This window comes from Chiloscyllium plagiosum, chromosome 7, assembly GCF_004010195.1.
Source record: "Chiloscyllium plagiosum isolate BGI_BamShark_2017 chromosome 7, ASM401019v2, whole genome shotgun sequence".
Lineage (NCBI taxonomy): Eukaryota > Metazoa > Chordata > Chondrichthyes > Orectolobiformes > Hemiscylliidae > Chiloscyllium > Chiloscyllium plagiosum.
Window position 1 is genome coordinate 93,780,703 of NC_057716.1, and position 27,850 is coordinate 93,808,552.

At 40.4% G+C, this 27,850-nt stretch overlaps 1 protein-coding gene across 1 annotated transcript in view; it reads left to right on the plus strand.

The window, feature by feature from the left end:
• The window catches only part of LOC122551779 (contactin-associated protein-like 5), an 879,926-nt gene that overhangs the window by 580,891 nt on the left and 271,185 nt on the right, over positions 1-27,850 (plus strand). The window contains exon 17 of the mRNA XM_043694242.1: positions 7,152-7,370. Within this exon, the coding sequence (XP_043550177.1) occupies positions 7,152-7,370 (219 nt within the window). The remainder of the gene's footprint in view (positions 1-7,151; positions 7,371-27,850) is intronic.

Sequence of the window (27,850 nt, forward strand, 5' to 3'; positions counted from 1 at the left end):
ATATTCAAGAAGCAACTCACCACCACTCTCTCAAGGCATCTCAGCCATGGCTAACAAATACCAGCTTTGCCAACAATGCCTTTTGTTACAATGTTGTCATGCTGATAAAATGCAGTCTATTCATCTTTAAAGTTTCGTCAGTTAACTTCAAAGATTCAGACTTTGAGGTTAAAAGAGAAACGCGGTGGGGCATTTAAATTGATCCGGCCCTATAAAGGTTATATAATTAGCGAGTCTTGAGAAGATTTGTAGCTCAGGATGAGGTTCTGGATTTAGGTTTGCTTGCTGAGCTGGAAGGTTCATTTTCAGATGTTTCAGAAACAGAACAGGAAATAACATCACCACAGGAAATGACGTCCCATAGGAAATGACAAAAACAACCAAGGAAACCTAAACACATTAATAGAAAATGGGCCAACCACCAGTGCTTCATCTGGAAGCTCACTAATGATATTACGTAGTATGGTGACAAAATATCTGAAAACAAACCTTCCAGCTCAGTGAGCAAACCTACATCCAGGTTATATCATTATTTACAAGGGAATAAAAATGATTTGCTTGGAATGTACATGTCATCGTGAGAACGTCAATTATCTCTGCCTAAAGGACAAGAACTACTTGAAGACCTAATTCTGAAATTTGTTCCACAAAAAGGGAGATTGACACCACTCCCTCCCCTCCCCCAACTACCTCACCCCCACCCCCCATGATCCACCATCCCCACCATCAATTTCAAAGGATCACAGGGAACTCTGGCATTGGAATATGTTGCAGAAATGGAATAACTCCATTGTGGGCCAACACCCAATTATGACATTCTCAACCCATCAGAAACATTGATTACAGGCCTGTAGTTTTTGCTACAGAGCAGATACGTCCAAGAATCTGGAGTAACATCCAAGAACGTGCAGTGACGTTAAGTATAATGACTCACTCTCTCTCCCTCGCTCTCTCTCTCTCACTCTCTCTGATACTTTGACTTGGAGGTGCCAGTGTTGGACTGGAGTGGACAAAGTTAAAAATCATTGTGGTTTTGTTCGCCGAGCTGGGAATTTATGTTGCAGACGTTTCGTCCCCTATCTAGGTGACATCCTCAGTGCTTGGGAGCCTCCTGTGAAGCGCTTCTATGTGGTTTGTCTCTGCTGCTTCTGGTTGTCAGTTCCAGCTGTCTGCTGCAGTGGCCGGTATATTGGGTCCAGGTCAATGTGTTTGTTGATAGAATCTGTGGATGAGTGCCATGTCTCTAGGAATTCCCTGGCTGTTCTCTGTTTGGCTTGTCGTATAATAGTAGTGTTGTCCCAGTCGAACTCATGTTGCTTGTCATCTGTGTGTGTGGCTATTAAGGATAGCTGGTTGTGTCATTTCGTGGCTAGTTGGTGTTCATGGATACGGATCGTTAGCTGTCTTCCTGTTTGTCCTATGTAGTGTTTTGTGCAGTCCTTGCATGGGATACTCATGCTGGGTATTGGGTCCTTTGTCCTGGTGAGTTGTTGTCTGAGAGTGGCTGTTGGTTTGTGTGCTATTATGAGTCCTAGTGGTCGTAGTAGTCTGGCTGTCAGTTCAGAAATGTTCTTGATGTATGGTAACGTGGCTAGTCCTTTAAGTTATGGCATGTCCTCATTCCGTTGTCTTTCCATTAGGCATCTGTTGATGAAATTGCGCAGGTATCCGTTTTTGGCGAATACATTGTATAGGTGTTCTTCTTCCTCTTTTTGCAGTTCTGGTGTACTGCAGTGTGTTATGGCCCTTTTGAACAGTGTCTTGATGCAACTTCTTTTGTGTGTGTTGGGTTGGTTGCTTTCGTAGTTCTGGACTTGGTCTGTGTGTGTGGCTTTCCTGTATACCTTTGTGGTGAATTCTCCTTTCGGTGTTCTCTGTACCATCACGTCTAGAATGGGAGTTGGTTGTCCTTTTCTTCCTCTCTAGTGAATCGGATTCCTGTGAGTGTGGCGTTGATGATCCGGTGTGTGTTTTCTATTTCTGTGTTTTTAATGATTACAAAAGTGTCATCCACATAAAAATCACACAACACCAGGTTATAATCTAACAGGTTTATTTGGAAGTACTAGCTTTTGAAGCACTGCTCCTTCATCAGGTGGTTGTGGAGGTTAAGATCGTGCTTACAGAATTTATAGCCAAAGGAATCCAGTGTCGTGGAGACGTGATACAGTGAACAATCTTAGATTAAAACTTTCATCTTTTATAATGGGATATGCTGGTTTCTGTTCTGTTGATATGTAAATCCCAGAATTTCTTTCAAATTATATTCTCAAGTTTGCTCAGCTTTTTAAACAATCAGTGTGAAGTCTGTTTGTGCCCCAATGTTATGTCAGACTGACAAACCCTCTGCACAGTTTTGCAGAGTTTAACATGGACTCGTGCAGTTTTTGAGCAAAATAAAATGTAATTGTGCAAAAACAAATTAATTGCATAACCTTATATATGTGCACATGTAGGAGTGACAGATTGGGTGTGCATGTGAGTGTGCGCGGATGGATGTGAGCGCACGTGATGGAGTGTGTTTGTATGTATGTGTGTGTGTAAGTTTGGTTAAGCGTGTGTATCAGTGTGATGGGGTATGTGTGGAGGATGCATGTGTAAGTGTGAGCATGGGAGGGTATGTGTGTGCATATGAGAGAGAGCTTGTGTATGAGGGAGGGTCTGTGTGGGTTTGTGAGTATGTAGGTGTGTGTGTGTGTGCGTGTGTATTGTGCAGTGAGCCACGGTCCCGGTTGAGGCTATTCCTATGGATACCGAACTTTGCTATCAGCTTCTGCTCAGCAACTCTGTGTTGTTGCTTGTCCCAAAGTCCGCTTTGGAGGATAGTCACCTGAAGGTCCGAGGCTGAATGTCCCGGATCACTGAAGGGTTCCCCGACTGAGAGATGATTGTTGTGCAGTGCTCATTCATCCATTGTTATAGCGTCTGCTTGGTATCGCCAATGTGTCATTCCTCAAAGTATCCTTGCCTGCAGTGTATGAGATAGACCACGTTGGTCAAACCCACATGAGTACCCGCCACATATGTGGTGAGAGGTCTTCCCATGTGTAATGGTTTTACCCGTGTCGATACTCTGACATGTCTTGCAGCAGCTGCTGTGGCAGGGTTTGCATGGTGTTGTTGTCCTGAAGGCTGTGCAGTTTGCTACGAATCATGATCTGTTTAAGGTTTGGTGGTTGTTTAAAGGTGAGAAGAGGAGACATGGGAAAGGTCTTGGCGAGCTGTTCATCCTCATTGATAATGTGTTGCATGCTGCGAAGTACATGGCGTAGTTTCTCAGCTCCTGGTAAGTACTGGACAACGAAGGGTACCCTGTTGGTTGCAGCCTGTCTACTGAGGAGGTCATTATGGTTTCTCGCTATGGTACATTGGAAGTGGCAGTCGATGAGTTGAGCATCATACGCCATTCTTATGAGGGTATCCTTGTGCACTTTCAAGTGTCTGTCATGTTCCTCTTCATCCAAACAGAGCCTGTGTATGCAGAGGGCTTGTCCATAAGGGATGGCTGTTTCAGATGGTAGCTAGAGAAGTGTAGCATTTTGGCGTTATCTGTGGGGTTGCGGTAGAGTGAGGTGCTGAGGTGCCCATCCTTGATGGAGATGCATGTGTCCAAGAATGAGACAGATACTAAAGAGTAACCTATGGTAAGTCTGATGGTGGAATGAAACCTGTTGATATCACTGTGTAGTTATTTCAGTTACTCCTCACCATAGCTTCAGAGGAAGAAAATGTTGTCAATATATCTGGTGTATAGTGTTGGTTGGAGGTCCTGTGCAGCAAAGGAGTCTTGTTTGAACTTGTGCATGAAGATGTTGGCATATTGGGGTGCAAATTTGGTCCCCATGCCCTGGGCTTGACATGTATGTTCAAGCCGTCAGGAAATATGTGAATGCCAGATTCATCAGCTGCACCCACAAGGTAGAACAAAACATGTCCAATCACAATGCAATGTCATCATGTTCTCAAAATAACTCACAACATTGTTATCAAATCAGCAGATAAAGGAGGAGCCAATGTTAGATTAGATTAGATTACATTACAGTGTGGAAACAGGCCCTTCGGCCCAACAAGTCCACACCAACCCGCCGAAGCGCAAACCACCCATACCCCTACATTTACCCATTACCTAACACTATGGGCAATTTAACATGATCAATTCACCTGACCAGCACATCTTTGGATTGTGGGAGGAAACCGGAGCACCCGGAGGAAACCCACGCAGACACGGGGAGAATGTGCAAACTCCACACAGTCAGTCGCCTGAGGCGGGAATTGAACCCGGGTCTCAGGCACTGTGAGGCAGCAGTGCTAACCACTGTGCCACCATGCCGCCCACAAATTGTTCAGGATAGAACAGATTAAGGAAGTGTACCGACAACTGAACAACCAGGAACACTACAGGCAACTCCCAGGCGATTCAACCAAAGAACACACCCGTGAACTCAAAACATTGATCAGAACTTTTGATCCAGTCCTTCAGAATTCCCACATATTTCTCATGTAGGCAACTTCTACTGCCTTCCAAAGATACACAAAGCCAGCACATCAGGACGTCCCATCGTATCAAGCAATGGGATCCTCTCTGACTGTGTCAAAGGCATCTTGAAACCCATTGTTCAGGGGATTCCCCAGCTTCTGTCCTGAAACTTCAGATTTCTTACAGAAACTCAGCACCCACGGACCATTTGAATTGAGAACATTCCTCATCACAGTGAAAGTTAAAGCACTCTACACTAGCATCTCCCACAAAGACGGCATTGCGGCAACAGCCTCAGTACTCAATACCAACAACAATCTCCAAGTACCATCCTACAAATCATCTGCTTCATTCTCGGCCACAACATTGTCACCTTTGACAACCAGTTTTCCATCCAAACACACGGAACAGCCATGTGGCCCAAATTTGCACCCCAATATGCCAATACCTTCATGCAAAAGTTTGAACGAGACTTTTTTTCTACACAGGACCTCCAACCAACGATGTACACCAGATATTTTGATGCCATTATTGTCCTCTGGACCCAGGGCGAGGAGTCACTGAAAGAATTACACAGTGATATCAACAAGTTTCATCCCACCATCAGACTTACCATGAATTGCTCTTCAGTATCTGTCTCATATTTGGGCACATGCATCTCTATCAAGGATGGACCTCTCAGTACCTCACTCTACCGCAAACCCACAGATAACCTCACCATGCTACACTTCTACAGTTTCCACCCAAAACATATTAAAACAGCCATCTCCTATGTTCAAGCCCTCCACATACACAGGATCTGTTCAGATAAGGAGAAACATGACAGACACTTGAAAATGCTCAAGGATGCCCTCATAAGAACGGGGTACGATGCTCAACTCAACAACTGCCAGTTCCAACTTGCCACAGCAAGAAACCAGAATGACTTCCTCAGGGGATACACACAGGCTGGAACAGGCAAGATATCCTTCATTGTCCAGTACTCCCCAGGAGCTGAAAGACTATGCCAGATTCTTCGCAGCCTGCAACACATTATCTATTAGGATGAACACCTCGTCAAGACCTCCTCACGATTCCTCTTCTCGCCTTTAAACAATCACCAAACATTTAACAGATCATGATTCGTAGCAAACTGACCAGACTTCAGGACAACAGCGTACAACCCTGCCACAACAACCACTCCATGATGTGTCAGAGTATCGACACGGGCAACACCATCAGACATGGGGACACCGGCCACCATGTACACGATGAGTACTCATGTGAATTGACCAATGTGGTCTATCTCATCCGCTGCAGGCAAGGTTTCCCCAAAGTATGGTACATTGGCCAGTCTGAACAGATGCTATGAAAACAGATGAATGGGCACCACACAACAATCACCAGGCAGGAATGTTCCCTCCCAGTAGGTGAACACTTCACTGGTCCGGAACATGGGACAAGCAGCAATGCAGAGCGGCTGAGCAGAAGCTGATAGCCTCAACCAGGACTTTAGGTTCATCACACACACACACACACACTATCACACACAATCTGTCATTCCTAGATGCGCACACATATGAGCTTATGGACTAAATGTGTTTTTGCAGAATTCCATTTTATTCTGCTCACGAACAGCATGACTCAATGTAGAATTCTGTAAAACTATATCACAGGTTTATCAGTCTGATGTAGCATTGGAGCACAGACAGACTTCGCACCTATTGTTTAAAAAGCTGAGCTATCTTCAGAATGTAATTTTAAAAAGTTCTGGGATTTCCATATCAAATAACAGAAACCAGCATATACCATTATAAAAGATGAAAGTTTTAATCTAAGATTGTTTACTGTATCACATTTCCATGACACTGGACTCCTATAAATTCTGTTCTTAACCTCCACAACCACCTGATGAAGGAGCCGGGCTCCAAAAGCTAGTGCTTCCAAATAGACCTGTTGGACTATAACCTGGTGTTGTGTGATTTTTATCTTTGATGCTTGATTGTGCAAACATGGTCAGCCTAAACCACAGTGACTTCAAATTAAAACTTTAGATCTCTAAGACAAATAAAGAACCCTCAAGAATATGTTGTTTAGCGTTTTATCATGTACGTGTGCATGTGTGCCCAAGCTTATGAAAGTGTTTACTTAATGTTGCATTTTTCAATTAATTTTCTTGGTTTAGTTGCTAATAAATTTGATCTTTGACTTGAGCAAATTTTGTTGATTGCCTCCAGACTGCTCACAGCAAAGTTGCAAGCTACATTTTTTAATTCAACAGAAGCATAACCTTGTGCAAAAAGAACTTAAATGTTTTTTTGTGACTAACCCAGCAGGTTGAACAGAGAAGAATTCACCCCTTCTCTGCTCACTGAAAAAATACATGTTTTTATACACAAAAATATTTGGCCCTCCAAAAGATTACTAGGAGAAAATAAATTAAAATTAACTCTCCATTCATAATATATTCCACTCAGGTTCTATTTGTGTTATGTGAAGTGACCCAAATTAGACATGAAAAATGAATCTATTTCTTCTGCTATTTTCGAAGGGTGGGTCATTGTTAATACAGTGGGGCCTAATTGCATTTTGTCAGAAAAGAAACATAAATACATTATTCTGTCCAGTGCAGGAACCTTCTCTTCAGGTCAAAGCTAGTTACCTTTGTTTGCTTGCTGTGTGATTTCTTTTTCAGCTCCATCTGAGGTGGTTCTTTCATTTGATGTGGGTAATGGACCATTTGAGGTGACTGTGAAATCACCTACGCATTTGAACGACAATCAGTGGCATTATGTTGAAGCAGAACGAAACATCAGAGAGGCCTCCCTTCAAGTGGATCACCTGCCAAGGAAAGCTCAAGAGGCCCCCTCTGACGGACATATCCAGTTGCAGCTCAGTAGTCAGCTGTTTGTCGGTAGGAGCTCATTGTTTGCTATTGGCCTGTCATTCTTTCTGACAGTGACATATCGATGTCAAGGTCCATTCAATTCAGAAGACCATGATTTTTCTTTGCATTATTTAGACTGTTTAAGAATGTACAGTTGAAAAGGTGAGCACATGTAGGTCACTGAACCAAGTTCATTGTCGTAACAAGTAATAACCAAGAAATGAACTTGTGTGTATCTGACCGAAAATAACACTTGCAATTTACATAAAGAGCTAATGTTAATGGTTTTTATATTTGTTGCCATCTTGCAGTATTCCCACATTAAATACATCACACTCTGGGGATGATTAATGCATGCATTAAAATTTAACACAGGTAGAATGTTGAGTAATTTATGGGTGACAATAAGTGAAGTAACTGGGAATGGGGCCCTATGTAAACAGGGAGTACCAGCTCAAAAGTATGCACACAATTTACTGTTCAGCCTTAAAGCATATAAATATTAAGATTTTATTTGAATCTACAATTACAAAAACATTTTAGTGGCCTCCTAGTAGTTCCTGGGGTTATTAGGGGCTGCATTTTCATGGAGTTTCAAAGAGGTGAGAAAATGGCAGGCAGGATCTGATTCCAGGATTCCTGATCTCACTCCTGGATTTCCTAATTTCCACCAGTTCACTGTTAAAGTTTCAGCAGGATGTTACACAGCACGACCTCACACCCAGCACTCCCGGTTTAGCTTGTTCCACTGTGGGAATGAGCATTGTATTGTGTTCTGCAGTTTTCATGGAGTCAGGTCAGTTTTGAAGGATTTATGGTTCATGGTCCCTCATAATCTCTATGCCAAACTGTGGCTCTCTATTCACCTCACCCAAGACCCTGATACCCTCCATTCTAAGCTATGACACTCCAGATCCATACAATGGAACCAATGAATCATAAGTGACGATAGAATTTTGAAAAAAAATTAAGTGTCAATCATATCGACTCTTCAAAGAATCAGTAGCAGAAACTGCAAGCACTTGAAACTCTTTTATCTTAAGTTGTTAAGCATTGGCAGATTGTCTGAGCAAAAGCTGACAATCAATTCTCTCCCTAGTTGGTGTGCATTTGTCTCCAGGATATTTGACCTGTTGCACTATTGATTTTATTATTTCCAGTAACACAAGGATCTGGACATAGATATTGTGATATTAAAGAATCTAATAGACAGTATTACTATTATGTAGAAACATTATCAGGCGTATCGGTGTCTGGGCTAACATTAATATATTAAGTTAAATAAAGCAACATGCTTCCAATAGCATGTCATACCTCAAGTGATGTGAGGTAAGAGGGAATATGCGCTTTTTTGTATTCTCGGGTTATGTGTTATGAACAGTCTAATGTATGAGCATATCTCTGAAACATGTACTGACATAGTGTGTCTCTTAAATGTTTTCAACTGGTGGCAATATTGAACAGGTCAGATTTCAGAAAGAAGCCTGGCTTAATAGATCATATTTTTATTTGTTCCAGTTGGTTATCATGGTGATTAGTCATGGAAATAAGGGTATTCCGTACCCCAACTACTCACTGTGTGGAAAACAATGCTTAATCATTCTTGTTTTGTTTATGTATTATTTTAAATCTGTGCCCTCTTTTTTTTTATGAGCAAGAGCAGCTTCTCCTGATCTACTTTATCCAGCTAGCTTGTGTTCTGAAAACCTCAGTCAAATCTCCTTTCACCCTTCTTTCAAAGGAGAAAAGCCCCAGATTCTTCAACCTTTCCTCAGAATTTAAGTTTCTCATTCTTGATTTGGAGATGCTGGTGTTAGACTGGGATGTACAAAGTTAAAAATCACACAACACCAGGTTATAGTCCAACAGGTTTATTTGGAAGCACTAGCTTTTGGAGCGCTGCTCCTTCATCAGGTGTTTTTGGAATATATATGCTGTATGACTGTATGATTCTATATCAAGATTAGGGTGGTGCTGGAAAAGCACAGCAGGTCAGGCAGCATCCAAGGAGCAGGAAAATTGATGTTTCAGGCAGGAGCCCTTCATCAGGAATCAGACTTCCGCCTTGTCTGTGATTCTATAGTTAATCAACTTCTTGTTCCTATCCACTTTTATCTCTACACATAACTCCCAAAGCTCTGGTTTGTCTACAGCCCAACCTTCAATTACTGCTTGTTCAAAGAGTTGTTTAATATAATACTTGCCAGTTTATTTGCTTTTTAAAACATTCAGCAATTCTTTAAAGCAGCTTTTCTCATTTCAGTTCACAATTTGAGAAAAACATAAAAATTAAAAACCAAAAGAGAAAATGCTGGACAATCTCAGCAGGTCTGGCAGCATCTGTAAGGAGAGAAAAGCTTCACTGGAACATTGCAGCCGGCCCAGGACAGACATGTGGGCATGGGAGCAGAATTGTGAGTTGAAGTGGCAAGCCACAGGAAGGTCCGGGACCTGTACGCAATCAGGAACAGCATCTCATCTTCCGACTAGGCACGTTACAGCCTGCCGGTCTCAACATTGAATTCAACAACTTCAGATGATTATCCCATCTCGACCCTTCTGTTTTCATTCTGCTCTGTAATTTTATTTCATTTACTTTATTTATTTTAAAAAAATTTTTTTCCACTGTTCTGTAACACAGACTAAGTTTTCTGAATATCTCTCTATGCACTGTCATTATCACCTCTTTATTGCTACCTTTGCTTCTGAAGCCATGACTCACCTTCCCTCAGCCTAGTATAAATACCTCCCTATTTCCCCCTTTCTTTAGCTTTGGCAAAGGGTCAGTTAGACTCGAAACGTCAGCTCTTTTCTCTCCTTACAAATGCTGCCAGACCTGCTGAGATTGTCCAGCATTTTCTCTTTTGGTTTCAAATTCCAGCATCTGCAGTAATTTGCTTTTATTACAAAAATTAAAAGCCTTGCTTTTTCACTCTGGAAGGGTGATGTACTCTACCTACAGATGATTCACTTATCCTAAGTTGGGCAGGTTGCTCCCTGGAGTACCTTATAAACTATTTGGAGGCATATTTAAGAGCCGAGGATATTAAGACAGCAGAAAGCATTACTCACATTCTTAGACCTGCCACAGAAGCCCTGCTTCTCATGACTGTCACAAGACAAGTAATCCAGAACCCTATGCTGACACTTTGGGGGTAGGTGTTCAAAACCCACTATGTGACTTAAATTCCATTCATAAGTCTGTAATTAAAAGATAGTCTCAGTATTGGTGCCTGTGAAACTGTTGATTGTCCTGGAAAACTCATCTAGTTTGCTAATAGTCTTTGTCGACGGAATCTGTCATCCTTACCTGGTTTATAGCTGCCTAACAACTACCCTCTGAATTGTCCTCAGTGATCAATTAGTTCAAGTGCAATTAGGAATAGACAATAAATGCTATTGCTTTCCAATGAAACCTATCTCCCATGTACGCAGGCGCAACGCACAATGAAGAGAGCTTTTGGGATGCTACTGTTCATTACAAAAGGAATTGAACATGAAAGTGAGGATATCAGACTTGAGTTAAACAGGGCATTGGGGAGACCACATCAAGAATACTGTGTGCAGTTTTTGGTCTCCTTATTTATTTAAATAAGGATGTAAATGCATTGGAAAAGTTTCTTGGGAGGTTTACTTGATTGATACCTGGAATAAGTGGGTTGTGTTCTCAATATAGGTTGGATAGACTGGGCTTGTTTCCACTGGATATTAGAAAAGTGAGAGGTAACGTAATTGTGGTATATATAACTCTGAATGGTCTTGACATGGTGGATACAGAAAGGATGTTTCCACTGATAGGACAATCCAGAACGAGGGAGCACTGTTTTAAAATTAGGCATCTCACTTTCAGGACGGAGATGAGGAGAAACTTTTCCAAAGAATACCTCTTTGGAATTCACTGCCTGAGAAAGCAGTGCAAACAGGACATTAACACTTTTAAAGCAAAAATCGGTACATTCTTATGTGGCAGGGTATTAAGGTTTTTGGGGTAGATGAGAAAGTGGATTTCAACACACAAACATTATTAGACTGCTGAATAAACTCTCAAGCCTCAAATAATACTGATCTTGTGAACATCGATCTCGCCTAGTGCACGCCCTGTACAATGTAACCTGTCTTTTTGATCTGTACATTCTATGATCTGTCTGTATTGCTCGTAACAATGCTTTTCACTGTACTTTGGTGCACCTGACAATAAGTAAATTAATCAACCAAAGAACAGATCATCATTCAATAAGATCATGGCAGGAGCAGCCTCCAGGTGTATGGTTGCTCCGATTTCATTTGTTCACAGATTTAAATCAAAAATAGGTGAGGATCAACACCATCGACTTTCGCTCCATCCATTCATGTTCTAGGTATTGAGTTAACACAAACAAGAGCACAGACCCATGGAAATCAGTTCCCTTGAGAGGAGATTCCCTCAAAATTGCTTCGTACGTCACGCAGACTAAAACAAATTCCATTTTCACTGCTTAAATGGTGATCATTGATTAACAAATAGTGCCATCAGTTGTCTGTGAATAGATTTTTTTTCATTGTCTGCCTCCAGTGAATATTGGCTACAAGTGATCCAACAAGATTGTTGACTTTGTGATAATAATGATTTTACATAAACCTAATTTTGTTGCATAGATTTAACTTCAAGCAAAGCACAAACACTTCTTGAAAAAAAACTAAATTAAAATGTATCAATAAAGAGCTATTTTTTTCAAAAATGCAATCATTGTTTTGTGATGCAGCTGTGCATTGTAATGCAAGCAAATCTATACAGTATTAATTGTTTAGGCTATAGGCCTTAGTTGGACTAGCAAAGGGTCCAATAGATTGAATGGTCTGCATGGCTTTTAGCAGAAATCACCCTATACTGCATTGCACTGTGAAAATTGACCAAGGCTCCTTAATCAGCACCTTACAAACGCTTCCATCTGGAAGCTCAAGGGCAACAGATACATGAGAACACTCATCCAGGTCACTTGCCATTCAGACTTATAAATATATCACCGTTCCTTCAGTATTGCTGGGTCAAATTCCTGGAACATCCTCGCTGATGGCATAATGGATCTATCTACACCAAATGAAGTGCAGCAGTTCAAGAAGGTAGCTGGACACCATCTTCTCTCAGGCAACTAAAGATAGACAATAAATGCTGGCCCAGCCAGTAAAGCTCACACCTTGTGAGTGAAAAAGAAATCTCATGAAATTCAGGTTGGGTGCATTATGATCATGCCTGATTTTAATTCGTGGTGAGTTGGGATGCAAGGCTGGCCGGTATGTTTGTGAACTTTGCACATGAGACTGCGTTCTTTTAACTCTTATTTGGCCTTCAATGGCCAAGAAGCAGGAGCAGGAACTTTCTCTGGGCCAAAAGCCACAGATGTCCCAATGAATGGTTGCCAAGCACAAACTTTTTGCAAAGGGATGCTAGTGGGGTGAAGAAGAGGACAGGTGGAGGGAAATAGGAATGAGGAGGCTGAAAGGACCATTCCCAAAAGGGCCATTCCCAATGTAGGTGGAGCATCTGTGGTGTTTCCAGCCCACAAGAAAACCTCACAGAAATTATAACAAGTATTTAACACTCAGTAACTTTCAATATTTAACTTTCGGTAACCACTTAGTCCCAGTAATTTTTCTTTTCTGGTGTTTACAGTGCGATACGGGCTTCCCCATTTTCTTAATTAAAATATTGATGTCACATCAGTGTTAAACCAGGCTTAAACCTGAGTGCTGTGATTCCTGAATTTTTGCTTTTGCCAAGTTGGAATGGTGCAAGGCAGGGGATTTGTCTCTGTGAAATAATTCCATGCAGACCGGTAGCCCATTACCAAGTCTCTCTTTGTGGAAAGTCCTTGACTCTGGCACAGTCTCATCAGAGTTAGCAGCTAGACTGTCAGAATCTCTGCCACTCCTCTTTCCATCTGTCAGCCAGGGCTCACTGATTGGGGCTGTTACTGTGGCCCAATCAGGCTGTTCCTTCAAGACTGCCTTCAAAGTTTGGACTGTTCTTTCTGCAAAACCATTGGATGATGGATTTTGTGGAGCTCTCCCTATAAGTTGAATTCCATCCAACTTTCGGAAATACACAAGTACTATGCTGGTAAACGATGGCCCATTATCTATGACCAACACTTCTGTGTATTGAGAAGATGCACGCAGTTTTTCTATCATGGTCCCAGTGTTGGGCAAATGGACTCTATGCATGCCCAGTCATAGAGTCATAGAGTCATTGAGATGTACAGCATGGAAACAAATCCTTCGGTCCAACCCATCCATATCGACCAGATATCCCAACCCAATCGAGTCCCACCTGCCAGCACCTGGTCTATATCCCTCCAAACCCTTCCTATTCATATACTCATCCAAATGCATCTTAAATGTTGCAATTGTGCCAGCCTCCACCTCTTCCTCTGGCAGCTCATTCCACACACATACCACCTTCTGTGTGAAAAAGTTGCCCTGTAGATCTCTTTATATCTTTCCCCTCTCACTATAGACCTATGCCCCCTATTTCCCTGGACTCCCCGACCCCAGGGAAAATACTTTGCCTATTTATCCTATCCATGCCCCTCATAATTTTGTAAACCTCTATAAGGTCACCCCTCAGCCTCCGATGCTCCAGGGAAAACAACCCCAGCCTGTTCAGCCTCTCCCTGTAGCTCAAATCTTCTAACCCTGGCATCATTCTTGTAAAATGGGTGTCCACAATCTCTAAGAATATTGATTCCATGAAAGAACCTAAATAGTCGCTGTGTAACTGAGTTCAGGGTTTACCTGGCCATTTCCACGAATGTGGGGGAGCTGCTGGCAGTAATTTTTGTCTTTGTTGGCCCTCTAAGTACAGTCCCACCAATGTGGCAATGTCTGCTTTCATGCCTGGCCACCAAACATAACATCTCACCAACAACTTCATTTTGGAGACCCCTGGATGACCCTGGTGGAGTTCAGTCAGTATCTGGCAGCAACCTTTTTTAAGGGCAATTACTCTTGTTCCCCATTATAATATGCCATCGTCTACTGTGACCCAGTCTCTCCAGTCCCAAAAAGGTTTTAAGTTGTGGTTGTGGCAGCCCTTTGATTTCCCCATCACCCCCAGCTGCTTCAGTTTTGCCAGGACCATGGCTTTCAGTGTCCAAAGTCTGATGTCATCAGCTATGATGGGAAAGTGTTTCGATGTATATTTTAAAACCATTATAGTACATTAAAACCAGTGATATATCCGCCAATGGGAGTTAGCTCAATTCATCCATATTCTCTACTTGCTCACCTGGACAGTTTCAACTTGTAATTAGAGGCATTTACAACTAGAGCTCACCGCTACATTCAGCCTGAAGCTATGTCCTCATTAAGCAGCCATAGTAGGGGATTGTAGTCTGCTATTTTCACAATTTTTTGTGCATTAAGATATTGGTGACACTTACTGCTGCCAAATATGATCACCAATCCTTCTATCTCTATCTGGGCGTATGTTCGGTCTGCATTAGCCAAAGTCCTGCATTTTGGCCATTGCTCCCCATTGGTCTACCTATGAACTAATACGACACTGATGCCACCTGGAGAGGCATTGCATGCCAATACCAGATCTTGCTTGGAATCATAATATGCCAAACCTGAGAGAATGAGCGCTGTTTCTTCATTTGACTGAAAGCTTTGGCTTGGCTACATGACCATTTCCAAGGCTGACTTTCTTTAAGAGTTGATGAAAAGGTGCCAAGATGGAGACCAGGCTATGTATGAACATTCCATGATAATTTACCAACCCAAGAAACTTGGGTAGAGCTAGTAAAAAGTTCTTAATTATCCACAAGAATATTGAACAGGTTGACAATACCCCAAATGGCAGCTTCGTATATTGGTACAATATACAATGGGTATTAATTGCAATATAATTTTGGGAGTCTTCATCTAAATGCAATTGAAAATACACATGACTCATGTTCAGCTTTGTGAAGGACAGCACCCCTGCCAGCTTCATGTATAACTCTTCTATCCAAGAGATTGAGTACATATCCAGCTGTGAAAAGTGGTTTACCATTTGTTTAAAATTGCCACAACTCTGAGCCAACTTGTCAAGCTTCAAATCAGTCTAACTGGTGCTGGCCATTCCACAAATTGGACTGGTTTGACTTCACTTGTTAGCCTTCTGATTTCTGCGTCTACATTTACCTGGAGGGCAAGTGGCAATGGGCAGACCTTGCAGGATAATGGAGTTGCTTCCTGGTCAACATGTAATGTGGCCTTGGCTCCTCTGATAATCCCAAGACCTTCCTGGAAGACCTTGTTTGTCATTAGGACTTCACTCAGGGAGCTATTTTCTAATTGAAAAATGCTGAGTCAATCCAATGAATCTCTCTCAACCAATTTGATTAGGCCTGAGTTTTTTACTACAATCAATGGTAACTGAACCAGGTTGCTGCTTTTCATAAAAGGCCAGAACTGAGGTTGTACCTTGAATCTGTAAAGGTTCTTTGGTTTAGGTTCTCAGTCTAGCTGAGGTCTTGTGCAAACAGTCCAGAGCAAACTTTTTTAGAGACTTGATTTTGAGATGCCGGTGTTGGACTGTTGGGGTGTACAAAGTTAAAAATCACACAACATCAGGTTATAGTCCAAAAGGTTTAATTGGAAGACACTAGCTTTCAGAGCGTCGTTCCTTCATCAGGTGATAGTGGAGAGCTCAATCCTAACACACAGAATTTATAGCAAAAATCTACAGTGTGATGTAACTGAAATTATACATTGAAAAATTGATTGTCTGTTCAGTCTTTCATCTGTTTGAATACCATGAAAGAAGTGAAACTATCATGGTATTCAAACAGATGACAGACTTAACAGACAATCAATTTTTCAATGTATAATTTCAGTTACATCACACTGTAGATTTTTGCTATAAATTCTGTGTGTAAGGATTGAGCCCTCCACTATCACCTGATGAAGGAGCGACGCTCCGAAAGCTAGTGTGCTTCCAATTAAACCTGTTGGACTATAACTTGTTGTTGTGTGATTTTTAACTTTGTTAGAGACTGATTCTGAAGTCACTGATATGGGCATGCTAGAATTGGCCTCCAATAGAACCGGATAAGTATTTAACCAGTCATTTATATTGATTTGTTCTGTTTTGGATGTTGCTAAGCAAATAAACTGTTCTAACCAAGATGTAGGTGGCCTTTCCAGGGTATGCATTCTCCTCAATACCAGCCTATGAGTTATCTTACTCGATTTAGGTCTGGTAGGATTGTGTTACTGTCTCAAATCCGCATACCAACTCCAACCACAGTGGATCCTGAAGAAAATTTTAACCATTTGGCAGAGGCTCAGTTTTATTTTGGGATTATGCTGTGAGCCAACCTAGAGTCCCTCTGAATAAGGTATGTCCTGAGTGAGGCTATGCAAGTGCCTGCACTCAAGTGGTGTTCCCTAAGCTCAGTCAGACTGGCAAGGGTGTTCATATCCATTGGAATACCCTGCAACTCGTATGTTCCACTTTCCACATTTTCTAATGATAAAGCAGGTGTAGTGTCTGTTTGAAGTCGAGTTGGGCTTTGGCTAGTGGGACTTTTGCATGATTAAATCATTAATCCCTCACATCAAATGATCCTTCAGCATCGTATTAAGGGATAAGTTACAGGCCTCTGCCAGTCATCTTAACCTAGTCAAAAATCCCAACACCGGTTCCCGTGGTCCTTCAGTTGCTGAGTAAAACTGATAGCGTATCAGATTATCGGATGCTTGGGGTCATAATATTTCTTAACTAAATCTGTCAACTTTTGAAAGGTTTTAGTATCTGGTGCCTCAGAGAAAGTCAGGCTTCTAATAAACGAGAAAGCTGCGGGTCCGCATGTTGTCAGGAGAATTACTCATTGCCTTTCATTTGCCCCAGCATTATTTGCCCAGAAAAAATAGCACATTCTTTCCACATACTGGGTCCAGTCTTTGACAGCAGGGTCAAATGAGTCAAGGTTCTGAAATAATGGCATGAGGCAAGAAATGCTTACCACATCTAAAGACAATTGTTGCAAGTGAGTTTCTTCAGAAATGTGCTTTATTCTCATCACCACTGAAATTACTCCATAGAGGCCAGTATCCTGTCGCCAAGTCACTCTTTATTTACACATGAAGAGTCCTTGAGTCTGATACTGCCTCTTCAGAGCCAGCTCCCAGAGTGTCAGGATGTCTCTCATTCTTGTTTGTATCTGTCAGCCAGGGCTCCCTGATTGGACCAGGTTAACAGCCCCAGTGAGGGAACTCATATTCTATGAGGTTGGGCTGGCCTCATTACAATCACTACACCTGGCCACCATTTTGAATATGTAATATGCCCATGTCGGCAGACTTTGTTGAATGTAATTCTTTCAAGGTTTGGAAGTGGAATTTGTAAAATTTGAAAAAAAATGCACGTGGCAAGAAAGGAACTTTGCAATTTGTCTGAGGTATTCTTGTCCTTCTGGTGACATTCAACAGCAAACTCATCCAAGTTTCTTTATTCAAGGAGCATTATTCCTTCAAGCGAAGGGTTTTATGTTCCTGCTTCTGTCCCAGGTACAGTCAGCTCATTACTCATTGTGATTTTGGCTGAAAGATTGTGTGGTAGAGCTCTGGGTCCTGATTGATGGTTGTAATTGGCCTGATTCATTCTGATAAGGCCCAAGGATGAATTTAATCCCAAGTTGGCTATTTTGTGCCAGAGTTGGGCACAGATCAGGCACCAAGGAGTTTCAGCCCCGCTAGGGGAGAACTGTGCATGGGCATGCACAGCATTATTTCAAGTGACTATATGCAGACTTATGGCCACTTGCTCAAACAGTCCTTAAGAGATATCAATGAAAAACAGTATAGAATCTCTGCAGACAGCGACCCATGGTGCAGAATTCTCAGGAAAATCAATGTAAATCTACTCACTGTCACTAGAACCAGCACTATGCAAATAAATGGCTCTTCCAATTGATCTCAATATGTGGGATATCATGCAAACTTCTTATTGATTGTAATTTATATTAAAGAAAACTACACTTTGTGGGACTCTTTATAGAATTTGGCTCATTGCTCATTTGCAATTTTTTTTGGTAAGACCCATCCAATTTGCTATCTAACAGATTTTGTGCACTGCTGATGACACTACATCTGATTATAATTTGTGATCAAAGTACACACAGAACATTTAAAGTTCAATCAGCTTTTCGACAAACATTATTTCACAAAGGCCTTAGGTTCTCTTGAGTTAGAAAGATTGAAGTGTATTGCTGAAGGAGCTGTTTAACTCTCCAGGGAAGAGTCCCAGATATTGACACACATAGAGTCAATTTAAAGTCCATTTGATAGATGACTAGAAGGATCAAACAGCAAATATGTGTGTTAAAGATAGAAAGACATTTAAAAAGAGACCACAACAGTAGAAGAGAAAATCTGACAGCTGGATGCTGAATGTAAAGACCATTATATCAGGTGGACAGCTTTATCCCCTACAATACAGCACTTGGTGAGTGACTATAATTCTGACAAAGCTACTAATCTATTTTGAGTAATGTGTTCAATATTTCATAGCCCATTATATAGGAACTGTGATGCAGTTGCTATTTAAAAATGTTAGTCAAATTTTAATGATCGTCTTTGAAATTCTTTATAACTGCGACATAGTATGTTATTTTCCAAATGTGATGGTGACACCTAGTTGCAGAGCATTAGCAGTGCAACTGTATTTACTTATGATGTTGGAATAATTGGTCCAGGCACAAAAAGATGGGCATAAAAATGGCCACCTACATAAATCCACACACGTCCAATGGTGTCAGTTACTGGTATCAGATATCCTTAAGCCAGAATGCTTAGGGAAATACAGGGAAGCTCTCCCAATTTCTTCAACCAATGTTACTGAAATAAATTATTCATCCTTTATGTCATTGCTGTTTGTTTTCAAATTGGAGTATTTCATTTCCACAGTTCACAGCCGTGACTACACTTCAGAAGACACTTTACAAGCTGATCAGGATTTATCAGGAAGGGTGCTGTGCAAGAACCTAAGAAATAGGAGCAGGAATAGGTCACAGGGCCCTTCATGCAAGTCTATTCTGTCATTCAGTAAGATCATGGTTAGTTGCAAACTTCAACTCTTTATTTCTGCATTATTCCAAAATTGCTTGATTTCCATCTTGTTCAATGACCTAACGTTGTCAGTCTTTTGCCCTTCTAAGTGAGAGAATTCAAAAAATGTATGTCACTGTAAATGAAGTGAATTCTCCAACCCCTTGTTCTGAGACTACGTCCCTTACTTCAGACACTTCAGCCAGTGGAAAGGCAATTATATCAGGACCCCTCAGTACCTTCCCTCACAAGCCCTTCAGGAAGTTTGTACCATGAGGTGACCTTTCATTCTTCTAAAATCCAGAAATCATAGGCCCCAAATAAATTTTCAAATTTTTCATTTAATTGAACATATTAGGTACTAAGTTAGGAAGATCAGAAAAAAAACTAGCTGGTGGCACAGTGGCTCAGTGGTTAGCACTCCTGCCTCACAGTTCCGGGAACCCGGCTTAGATTGTACCCTTGGGCGATTGGCTGTGTGGAATTTACACATTGTCCTCATGAGTGTGTGTTTCCTCCGGGTGCTCCGGTTTCCTTCTACAATCCAAAGATGTGCAGTTAGTTGGATTGACCATGTTAAATTTCCCAAAGTATCCAGGCATGTGCAGGCAAGGTGGATTATTCATTGGGGTTACAGAGGTAGAGTAGGGGGTTGGGTCTGTGTGAGATGCTCTTCGGAAGGCTGGTATGGACTTGATGGGCTGAATAGCTTGCTTCCACACTGCAGGGATTCTGTGATTCTTCCCCAAAACTGTTTCCCACTATTGATCTTGGGACATATGATGCACTCATTTGGGACATTAGACCTACTCTCATTTAAAGAAGTGAGCAAATATCAGAACTTTGTCACCTCCAAGCTCAGTGGCTGGTGTCGACCATCAAATTACCAAAGCAGTGCATTGTGACTCACTGGACCCCTAAGGACAGAGAAAATTTGCACCCACTGATGTAAATGCACTGAGATTCAGTGAGTCTATGGGTTAGGAAATTGCTGCAATTGGCAAGCAATGGGCAAAGACTCATTGCCTTAATCTTATTTATGGGAGAAAGACTTTGTACACTCACTCTTTCAACCAGCAAATTCAAATCTCCTGTGGGTCGATCAGTCCTGGTACCTTCAGGCAGTGTATTAGAATGCATTATTCTTAATGTGCGAGCTCACCTACAGTGCACATATGAATCTCCAGTTTGGTTCTAGAAATGTGCAAATCCGAGCATGTGCTAGCTACTGCATTTGAGTAACATTTTCAACCATTTAAGTTAAAACTTGGATTTTAAAAATCCAAATGTAAGACATTTGAAAGATCAGGGCTTTTATCCTCTTTTAAATGTCAAAGTTCCCAGAGCTCAATTTGAAGGATAGTCTTGGTCGCCTCACTAATATTAATCTCTCAACCAACGTCACAAAAGTCGTGTTTCTGATGTTGCCTGAGGGAGCTTGTGGTGTTCAAATTGATGACTTAATCCACATTAAAATTGCGGTGACATATCAAAAGTACTTCATCGGCTGTAAAGAAAGTTGGGATGACCCAATGCCAGAAAATATGTCATATAAATGCAAGAAATTTATTTTTATCAGGGGCTGATTAGTTCAGTTTAGAGCAGTGTGATGTAGAATGATGCCCAATATCCTGGCTTCAATCCCCCTCCCAGCTCAGGTAGCTTCTTGCTTCAGTCTAAAATAATGCAGCTAACAAGCTACTGAGACATCTTGGGTTCTTTTCACCGTTGAAATCTTTCATAAAAAGCTAAGCGAGCATCAATCACTCTTCTTTGCAAACGGTTGTATGTGTTTGCTGCCCTTATTTACAGCTTACCATCCATTCAATAGGAAACTAATAACATTTCCAGAAATAGTTTTAAATAACCTATTTCCCTGTGACCTAGGGGCCATATTACAAACAGGAACTTTATGCTTTTCCCAACAGTTGGGTTGAACAAATTGAAAAATATTTACCTCTGACCATCTTCAGAAAGTGAAAGTGTAAAAGAGCAGGGTTTGCCTCATTGACTCCAAGCTTTCTCATAGCTTGGACCTACTTGAACCACAAGTATGTTATTACCACTCTTTTATTATTTATTTTACACTGATCTTGATGAGCAATACAAAATATTTATCCTGAGTGAACTGATTGAGCAATGAATTGAACTAATCTTTGACCAACTTCATACTAAATAAAACTTAGACATCAATATTTGACCAAAGGCATCACAGAAACTAAGAGGTATTTTATGCTCTTAAAGAGTGGTGAATTTGTGGGATATTTTTACTGCAGATGCCTGTCGAGGCTGGGTCATTATGTGTATTGAGATAGATGGGTTTCTAATCATTAAGGGAGTCAAGGCTTATGGAGATAAAGCTGGAAAGTGGAGTTGAGGATTATCAGATCATTGTATAGTGGAGTGGACTCAATGGACCTAATGATCTAATTTCACTTCTACATCTTATGGTCTTACTTTCTTTTGTTTTGTTTTAAATATTTATGAAGTAGAATTATAAAAATAAATAAAAGGTTTATTTGTCAGATCACCAACAAATCATATTCATTTTATTTTGAGTATAAAGTATTGTCTTAATTTTCAAAATTTCCCAAGATTTGAATTGCGACAAATTTGGAGAAGATGTTTCCTGGATTATTTTTATCTAGACAAACAGTAACTGATACAAATACAATTCTATCTAAACACTTCAGCTTTCATAATAATAGGGAGACAGGAAAGCAGCTGCATGTGGCTGAAGATCTCAGCAACTCCAGGATCAAGGAGCTCTTGTATAAGTTTTTGCATTAACCTGGATTTACAGCTTGGGTTCTTTATGTAGAATCATTAGGGCTTCATAATAATTCTTCAGACATTGCTACCAACCTCCTCCCCCCACCCCCACAATCCCAAATGCTGCCTTTGGTAATAGCAATAGGAGCTTCATAGCCATTTAGGGAAAATTTTTCCTATACACTTCAATGCTTTCATTCTCTGAAGATGCTCAGAGGCAAATATTTTTGCAATTTATTTTGTCCAGCTATTGGAAACGCATAAAGCTTCTGTTTGAAATGTGGCCGCTGGGTCATAAGAAACGGATATTTTGAGCTATTTCTGGAACTGTTATTGGTTACCTGCTGGATGTGTTTAAAAATAGTGAAGTCGAACTCCCTAGTGACAAAGTTGGTTTGCAGTGTTGATATCATTTGCTTAAAAGATCAAACTGGTTCATTTCCTTTATTTAATTAACATTGATTCCCTGATGTGAGGCAAATGGTTTATCCCTACACATAGTTACGTACCATTCAATGATGTATGACTGCAGTCAATTGATGAATTATTGGAATTTTTATTATGGATTTTGATATAATTAATAACACTTAAAAACATACATAGAATAATTTAATATACTCTTATTTACATTATATTTCACACATGATACAAATTGTCCCACACAGTTAAACAATTTATCATTGGTAATCTTCTGACACGTCCAGACTGAGATGTTAGAATACTCTAAAAAAGAACATGTCTGGGCTCAGTCTGCAAACAGACAGACAAAGCAATGTTCCCGGCCTGCATTTAAACCTAGAAAATGAGCTGCAATAAGAAATACCATCAAGAAAATTAATGTATCAAGGCAATGGGTTGTTCTTGCAGGCTGTTTACTAATGGGCTGTTTCTGGAGTGTAATGGCTGACTCATGAATGTGTGATTAAATTGGTTTCAGTGTGGGAAGAAGATGAAACTTTATTACTTCTTGTAGCCTGAAACTAATTAATCAATTTGTATTCCCTTACAAGATGATTAAAGTCACAGGTAATCGGATTTTGAGCATATAAATTTTTCGAAAGACATACTCTATCCCATTTAGACTGCACTTTGCCATATGATTGAACATTGGATGCTCAATGATTCTTTCAGTAACTAAATATGTGGATGATATTCAACTCTAAAATAGTTATAATCATTAAAATCCTGCATAAAATCTAAAGAGAGAAAACTGTTATGCTATAGTACATTTAACTTATGAACAAAAACTTACTTGATGAAATAAATAAAGAGCTTCTCCTGAGAGAGCTGTTGGATGACAGAGAAGTCACACACTGTACTTGTTTGACTTCTGTCTTAGTTCAATGTATTTGACATTTATTAACATATATGTGTAAAGTAGGTATCTTCACTGCAGGACACAAGACTATGGTCAATTATATTTGACTTCTTAATAAAGTGCCACATGCTGACGTACAATTGACGTTTGATCTAATTGTTATGCAATTTTTAATCATAACAGAGCAATCAATCTTTGAACAGAAATTTGCTCACACTGAGAAGCTGTCATTAGTGAAATACAGAGCAAATCATGAAAGAAAAGGCATCTGGGTTGCTTTGCATTATTTGACAATTTAATTGAAATGCCTGAAGTAATTTAAAAGAAAATCTTGGGAAGAAAAACATATGGAGAAATAAGACAACATTTAGAGAATAGAAAATAGAATCACATATTTTGCTTTTTGTCTCTCAAAAATACATTAGTATAGAACTGTTTCCATATATATATGTGCACACATGTATAGGTATTATATTTTTAATACGTTAAAAAAATAATTTCCCACAGAAATTACCTGCATTATTTAGAATGTGAGACAAAAAGCTACAATAACAATTAATTAGTCTTAAACATGTTTCTGTGATGCAGTAGTCAACATTCCTGGCCCTGATTCAAGTGTTCTGGTTTTCAGTCCCAAGCAAGGGTTAATGGCCTTGGGTTAATGTGTTCACTACACAGCCAAATAAGTTGTGTTCACCTTCAGATGCTTCCAACACGCATGCCAATGGCTGCCGGTAAGAGCAGAGGAGAGATTCTTGGTCAAACATTTGATAGAAATGATGTTGAGGTTTCTTTTTTCTATCACTCCAGATTGTGAGATCTATGTAATGCACAGTAACTTGGACTCTGATTGACCTGCAACATAAATTATTTAAATGGCATTGTCTTATGATTTGATGCCAATGACAGGAAAATAAATAAAATGGCACCAGTGTTAAAAGTTTGATACAGGGCTGTCTTTTAGCTCTTTTTAAAGACATTCACTCATACTGAAACACTGTGAAATCAGTGGCAGCAGATCCCCATTATCTTACTGTCTGCTGTAGAGTGACTGTCTACTTTTGTAAGTTGATAAAACAAACTTTGCTAGTTACTTAACGGCAACATCTCAACTGACCAAATATAATTTTCAATTTGTTTTCAGCACGGATTATAAAATAGTGCACAAGAGAAGGAACTGACTGATTGATTTAGTTCCTTTAGGTGTAGTGACCCTAAAGAAAAGTCCCTGGATCATATTTCAGAAGGATAATAAGTTCATTTATCATAATTAGGGTTGTACCAGTAACACTACAATTGGCTTCCATCCCTAGGGGATAAGGACAAAGAACAAAGATTAAAGCTGCATTTATGGAGTGCAGTTATGTAAGGGTATCAGACAGCTAGTATCACACTTATGCCTGAATCAGACAGTCCTTAATTCAAGTCTAACTCGAGAGACTCATGTGTCAATATCAAGTCTGACACTCCATTACAGTAGCAAGGAAGTGCTGAACTGATGGCGGTTCCATCTTTCAGGTGAGATGTTAAACTAATGCCCATTTGGGTGAATGTAAAAGATCTCATGGCTCGATATGGAGGAAGAGTTGGAATCTAGAGCCCAAGGCAATAATCCCAGTCCTTCAATTAACATCATTATCCGAAAATAGTGCATTCCAGTTTGCTTGCTGCGTACAAATTGACTACTATGCTTCCTTCTTTACAGGAAGTCAAATATTTTAGCTTTCCAGCAGGATAATTTTATATAAAACGTTCTACCTTCTAGTTGTCCAGATCTGATCGAAGATTCCTCAGTAACAATTCGAAGGAGAGTAAAACAGTTCTCCCTGTTGTCTTTGTTGATATATATCTCCCAACCAACATCCTCAAATCATTTGACTTCTGTTTGTGGGAGTCTGCTGTGTGCAGACTGGCTGCCACGGTTTCTACATTAAAGCCGTCAGTGTTTCTGTCATGGTGCAAGCAATCTGGGATTCCAGACTGAAAGCAAAGTCACTGTAGACAAATCAAGCCAATCTCTCCGTAGTGGTGGTTAAATCTATGGTTCAACATGCATCAGGCAAAGGGAGAGGGAGAGGTTGAGAAAGAACCTCAGTCAATGCAGGAATTGAACCCACGCTGTTGGTAGCACTCAGTGCTGTAAACCAACCATCCAGTCAACTGAGCTAATTGATCCCCACACGTAATGTTCTGGGTTTGAAACCCCAAAAGCAAATGGTAATATTTGAATTCAATAAAAATCTGAAATCAAAGCCTATTGCCATGGTGACTTTCTAACGATTGTTATGAGATCCCATCTCATTCACTAATTTCCATTTTTAAAAGAAATCTGTCATCCTCACCTAATCTGGCCTACATGTGACTCCAGTCCCACAGCTATGTAGTTAGCTCTTAACTGCCTGAAAAGGTTCTAACAAGGCACTCAGTTCAAGGATAATTAAGAATGTGTGATAAATCCTGGCCCAGTCAGTGGCATCCTTAAGCCTTGGCAAATAACAAATGTTACTAAATTTCAAAAGAACTATGTTAGCTATAAAGCAAGGAACTTTGGTGCCATACAAATACCAGACAATATCCAACTCCAACAAAAGACAATCTAACCACCACCCCTTGATTTTCAATGGGACCACCATCACTGAATCCCCACTATCAATATCCTGGTGGTTATTGCTGATCAGGAAGTCAACTGGATTAGCCGTACAGTGGCTAAAGAGCACATCATGAAATACTGCAGCAAGTAATTTACCTCCTGACTCCCTAATGCTGGTCCACCATCTACAAGGCACAAGTCAGGAGTGTGATGGAATACTCCCCACTTGCCTGGATAGGTGCAGCTCCAGCAACACTCAAGAAGCTTGACACCATCCAGGACAAAGCAACCCAATTGATTGGCATCACATCCACAAGCATCCACTCCCTCCATCAATGACACTCATTAGCAGCAGTGTGTATACTATCTACAAGATGCACTGCAAAAGTTCACCAAAGCTCCTTAGAAAGCAGTTTCCAAACCCACAACCACTTCTATCCAGAAGGATAATGGCAGCAAACACATGGGAATGCCACCAACTGCAAGCTCCCCTCCAAACCACTCTCTTTCCTGACATGGAAATAAATCACCGTTCCTTCACTGTCAGTGGATCAAAATCCTGGAATTCCCTCCCTAACAACACTGTGGGTCTACTGACAGTACAGTTCAATAAAGCAGCTCACCACTACCACCTCAAGGGCATTTAGGCATGAGTGATAAATGCTGGCCAGCCAACGATGCCCATATCCTGTGAATGAATTAGAAAACAGTGCTTTGGGGCATTTTGAGGTTCAGAAGAATTTTTGTGGTTTTGCAAGTGGTTTGAAAACTCAATATTCATTATACTTGGCTCTGTTCCAGACTTTCTGTGTCTTTTATTCTCCATTCTTGTGAACTTTGACTGTTTAATCATTGACATTGTTCTACCACAAAATCTTTTTGAATGGTGAAACAGGCTTGAATGGCCTACTTGTGCCCCTGATTTTATTGTTTGTTATGAGATGGGGTAAACCCCTCTGCAAATTTTAAACCCGACACACAGAGAAGCTCACCTAGTGCCGTAATCTGTTAAACTTCAAGAAGCAAAGAACTATCTCAGAGATCACCATTTAAAGTAAAAATTAACAACTTTATTATTTAGGTCCAACAGAAGATACTAAAACCAACAATTCATTTCTCATAAACTTATCTTTTACCTCTCACTCTACAATGCTGGTCAGATAAATTCCCTCTTAAATTTACGGCAAAATCAATTTCAAACCCAGGTATAATCCTTGGATGTCAAACCTTCTCTGCAAGTTCCTCTAGGTCGACTTTGGTGTTCTGCTGTCCAAACTTAAAATGGACAGGTACCTTTCAGAGAGCTATTCTGCTGGCAGTGTGTTGCTTCTTGTCAGCTCTTTGTAGTTCTTCCCTTAAGTGTTCAAAATGTCTGATTTTATATCCCAAAATATTGGATCATTTTATTAGTTTGATTTCATCTCAAACAGTAAAATTCAAATTCGATTGAATTTTGGTAACTAGGGCACAATTTAAACTGATTGGCCGAATTTGAATTTGTTTTTTGTTCCTTGGCAACACAATTCCATCTATTTGTTTCAACCAAGTGTTACACTTTTACCTTGTTCATGGCACTCTGTGCTTTCAGTCAGTCCTTACTAGCTTCCTCTCCCTCTGAAAGGTATGGTGTACCTTCATAACAGTTTGCATTCTGCACACCTGATTCTATCACCTTTTCTCCCAGTGTTACAGCTTCATCGCTATAGTATTAGAATGATCCCTTTGCCACAATTTGCCATACACTGTGTTTATTGC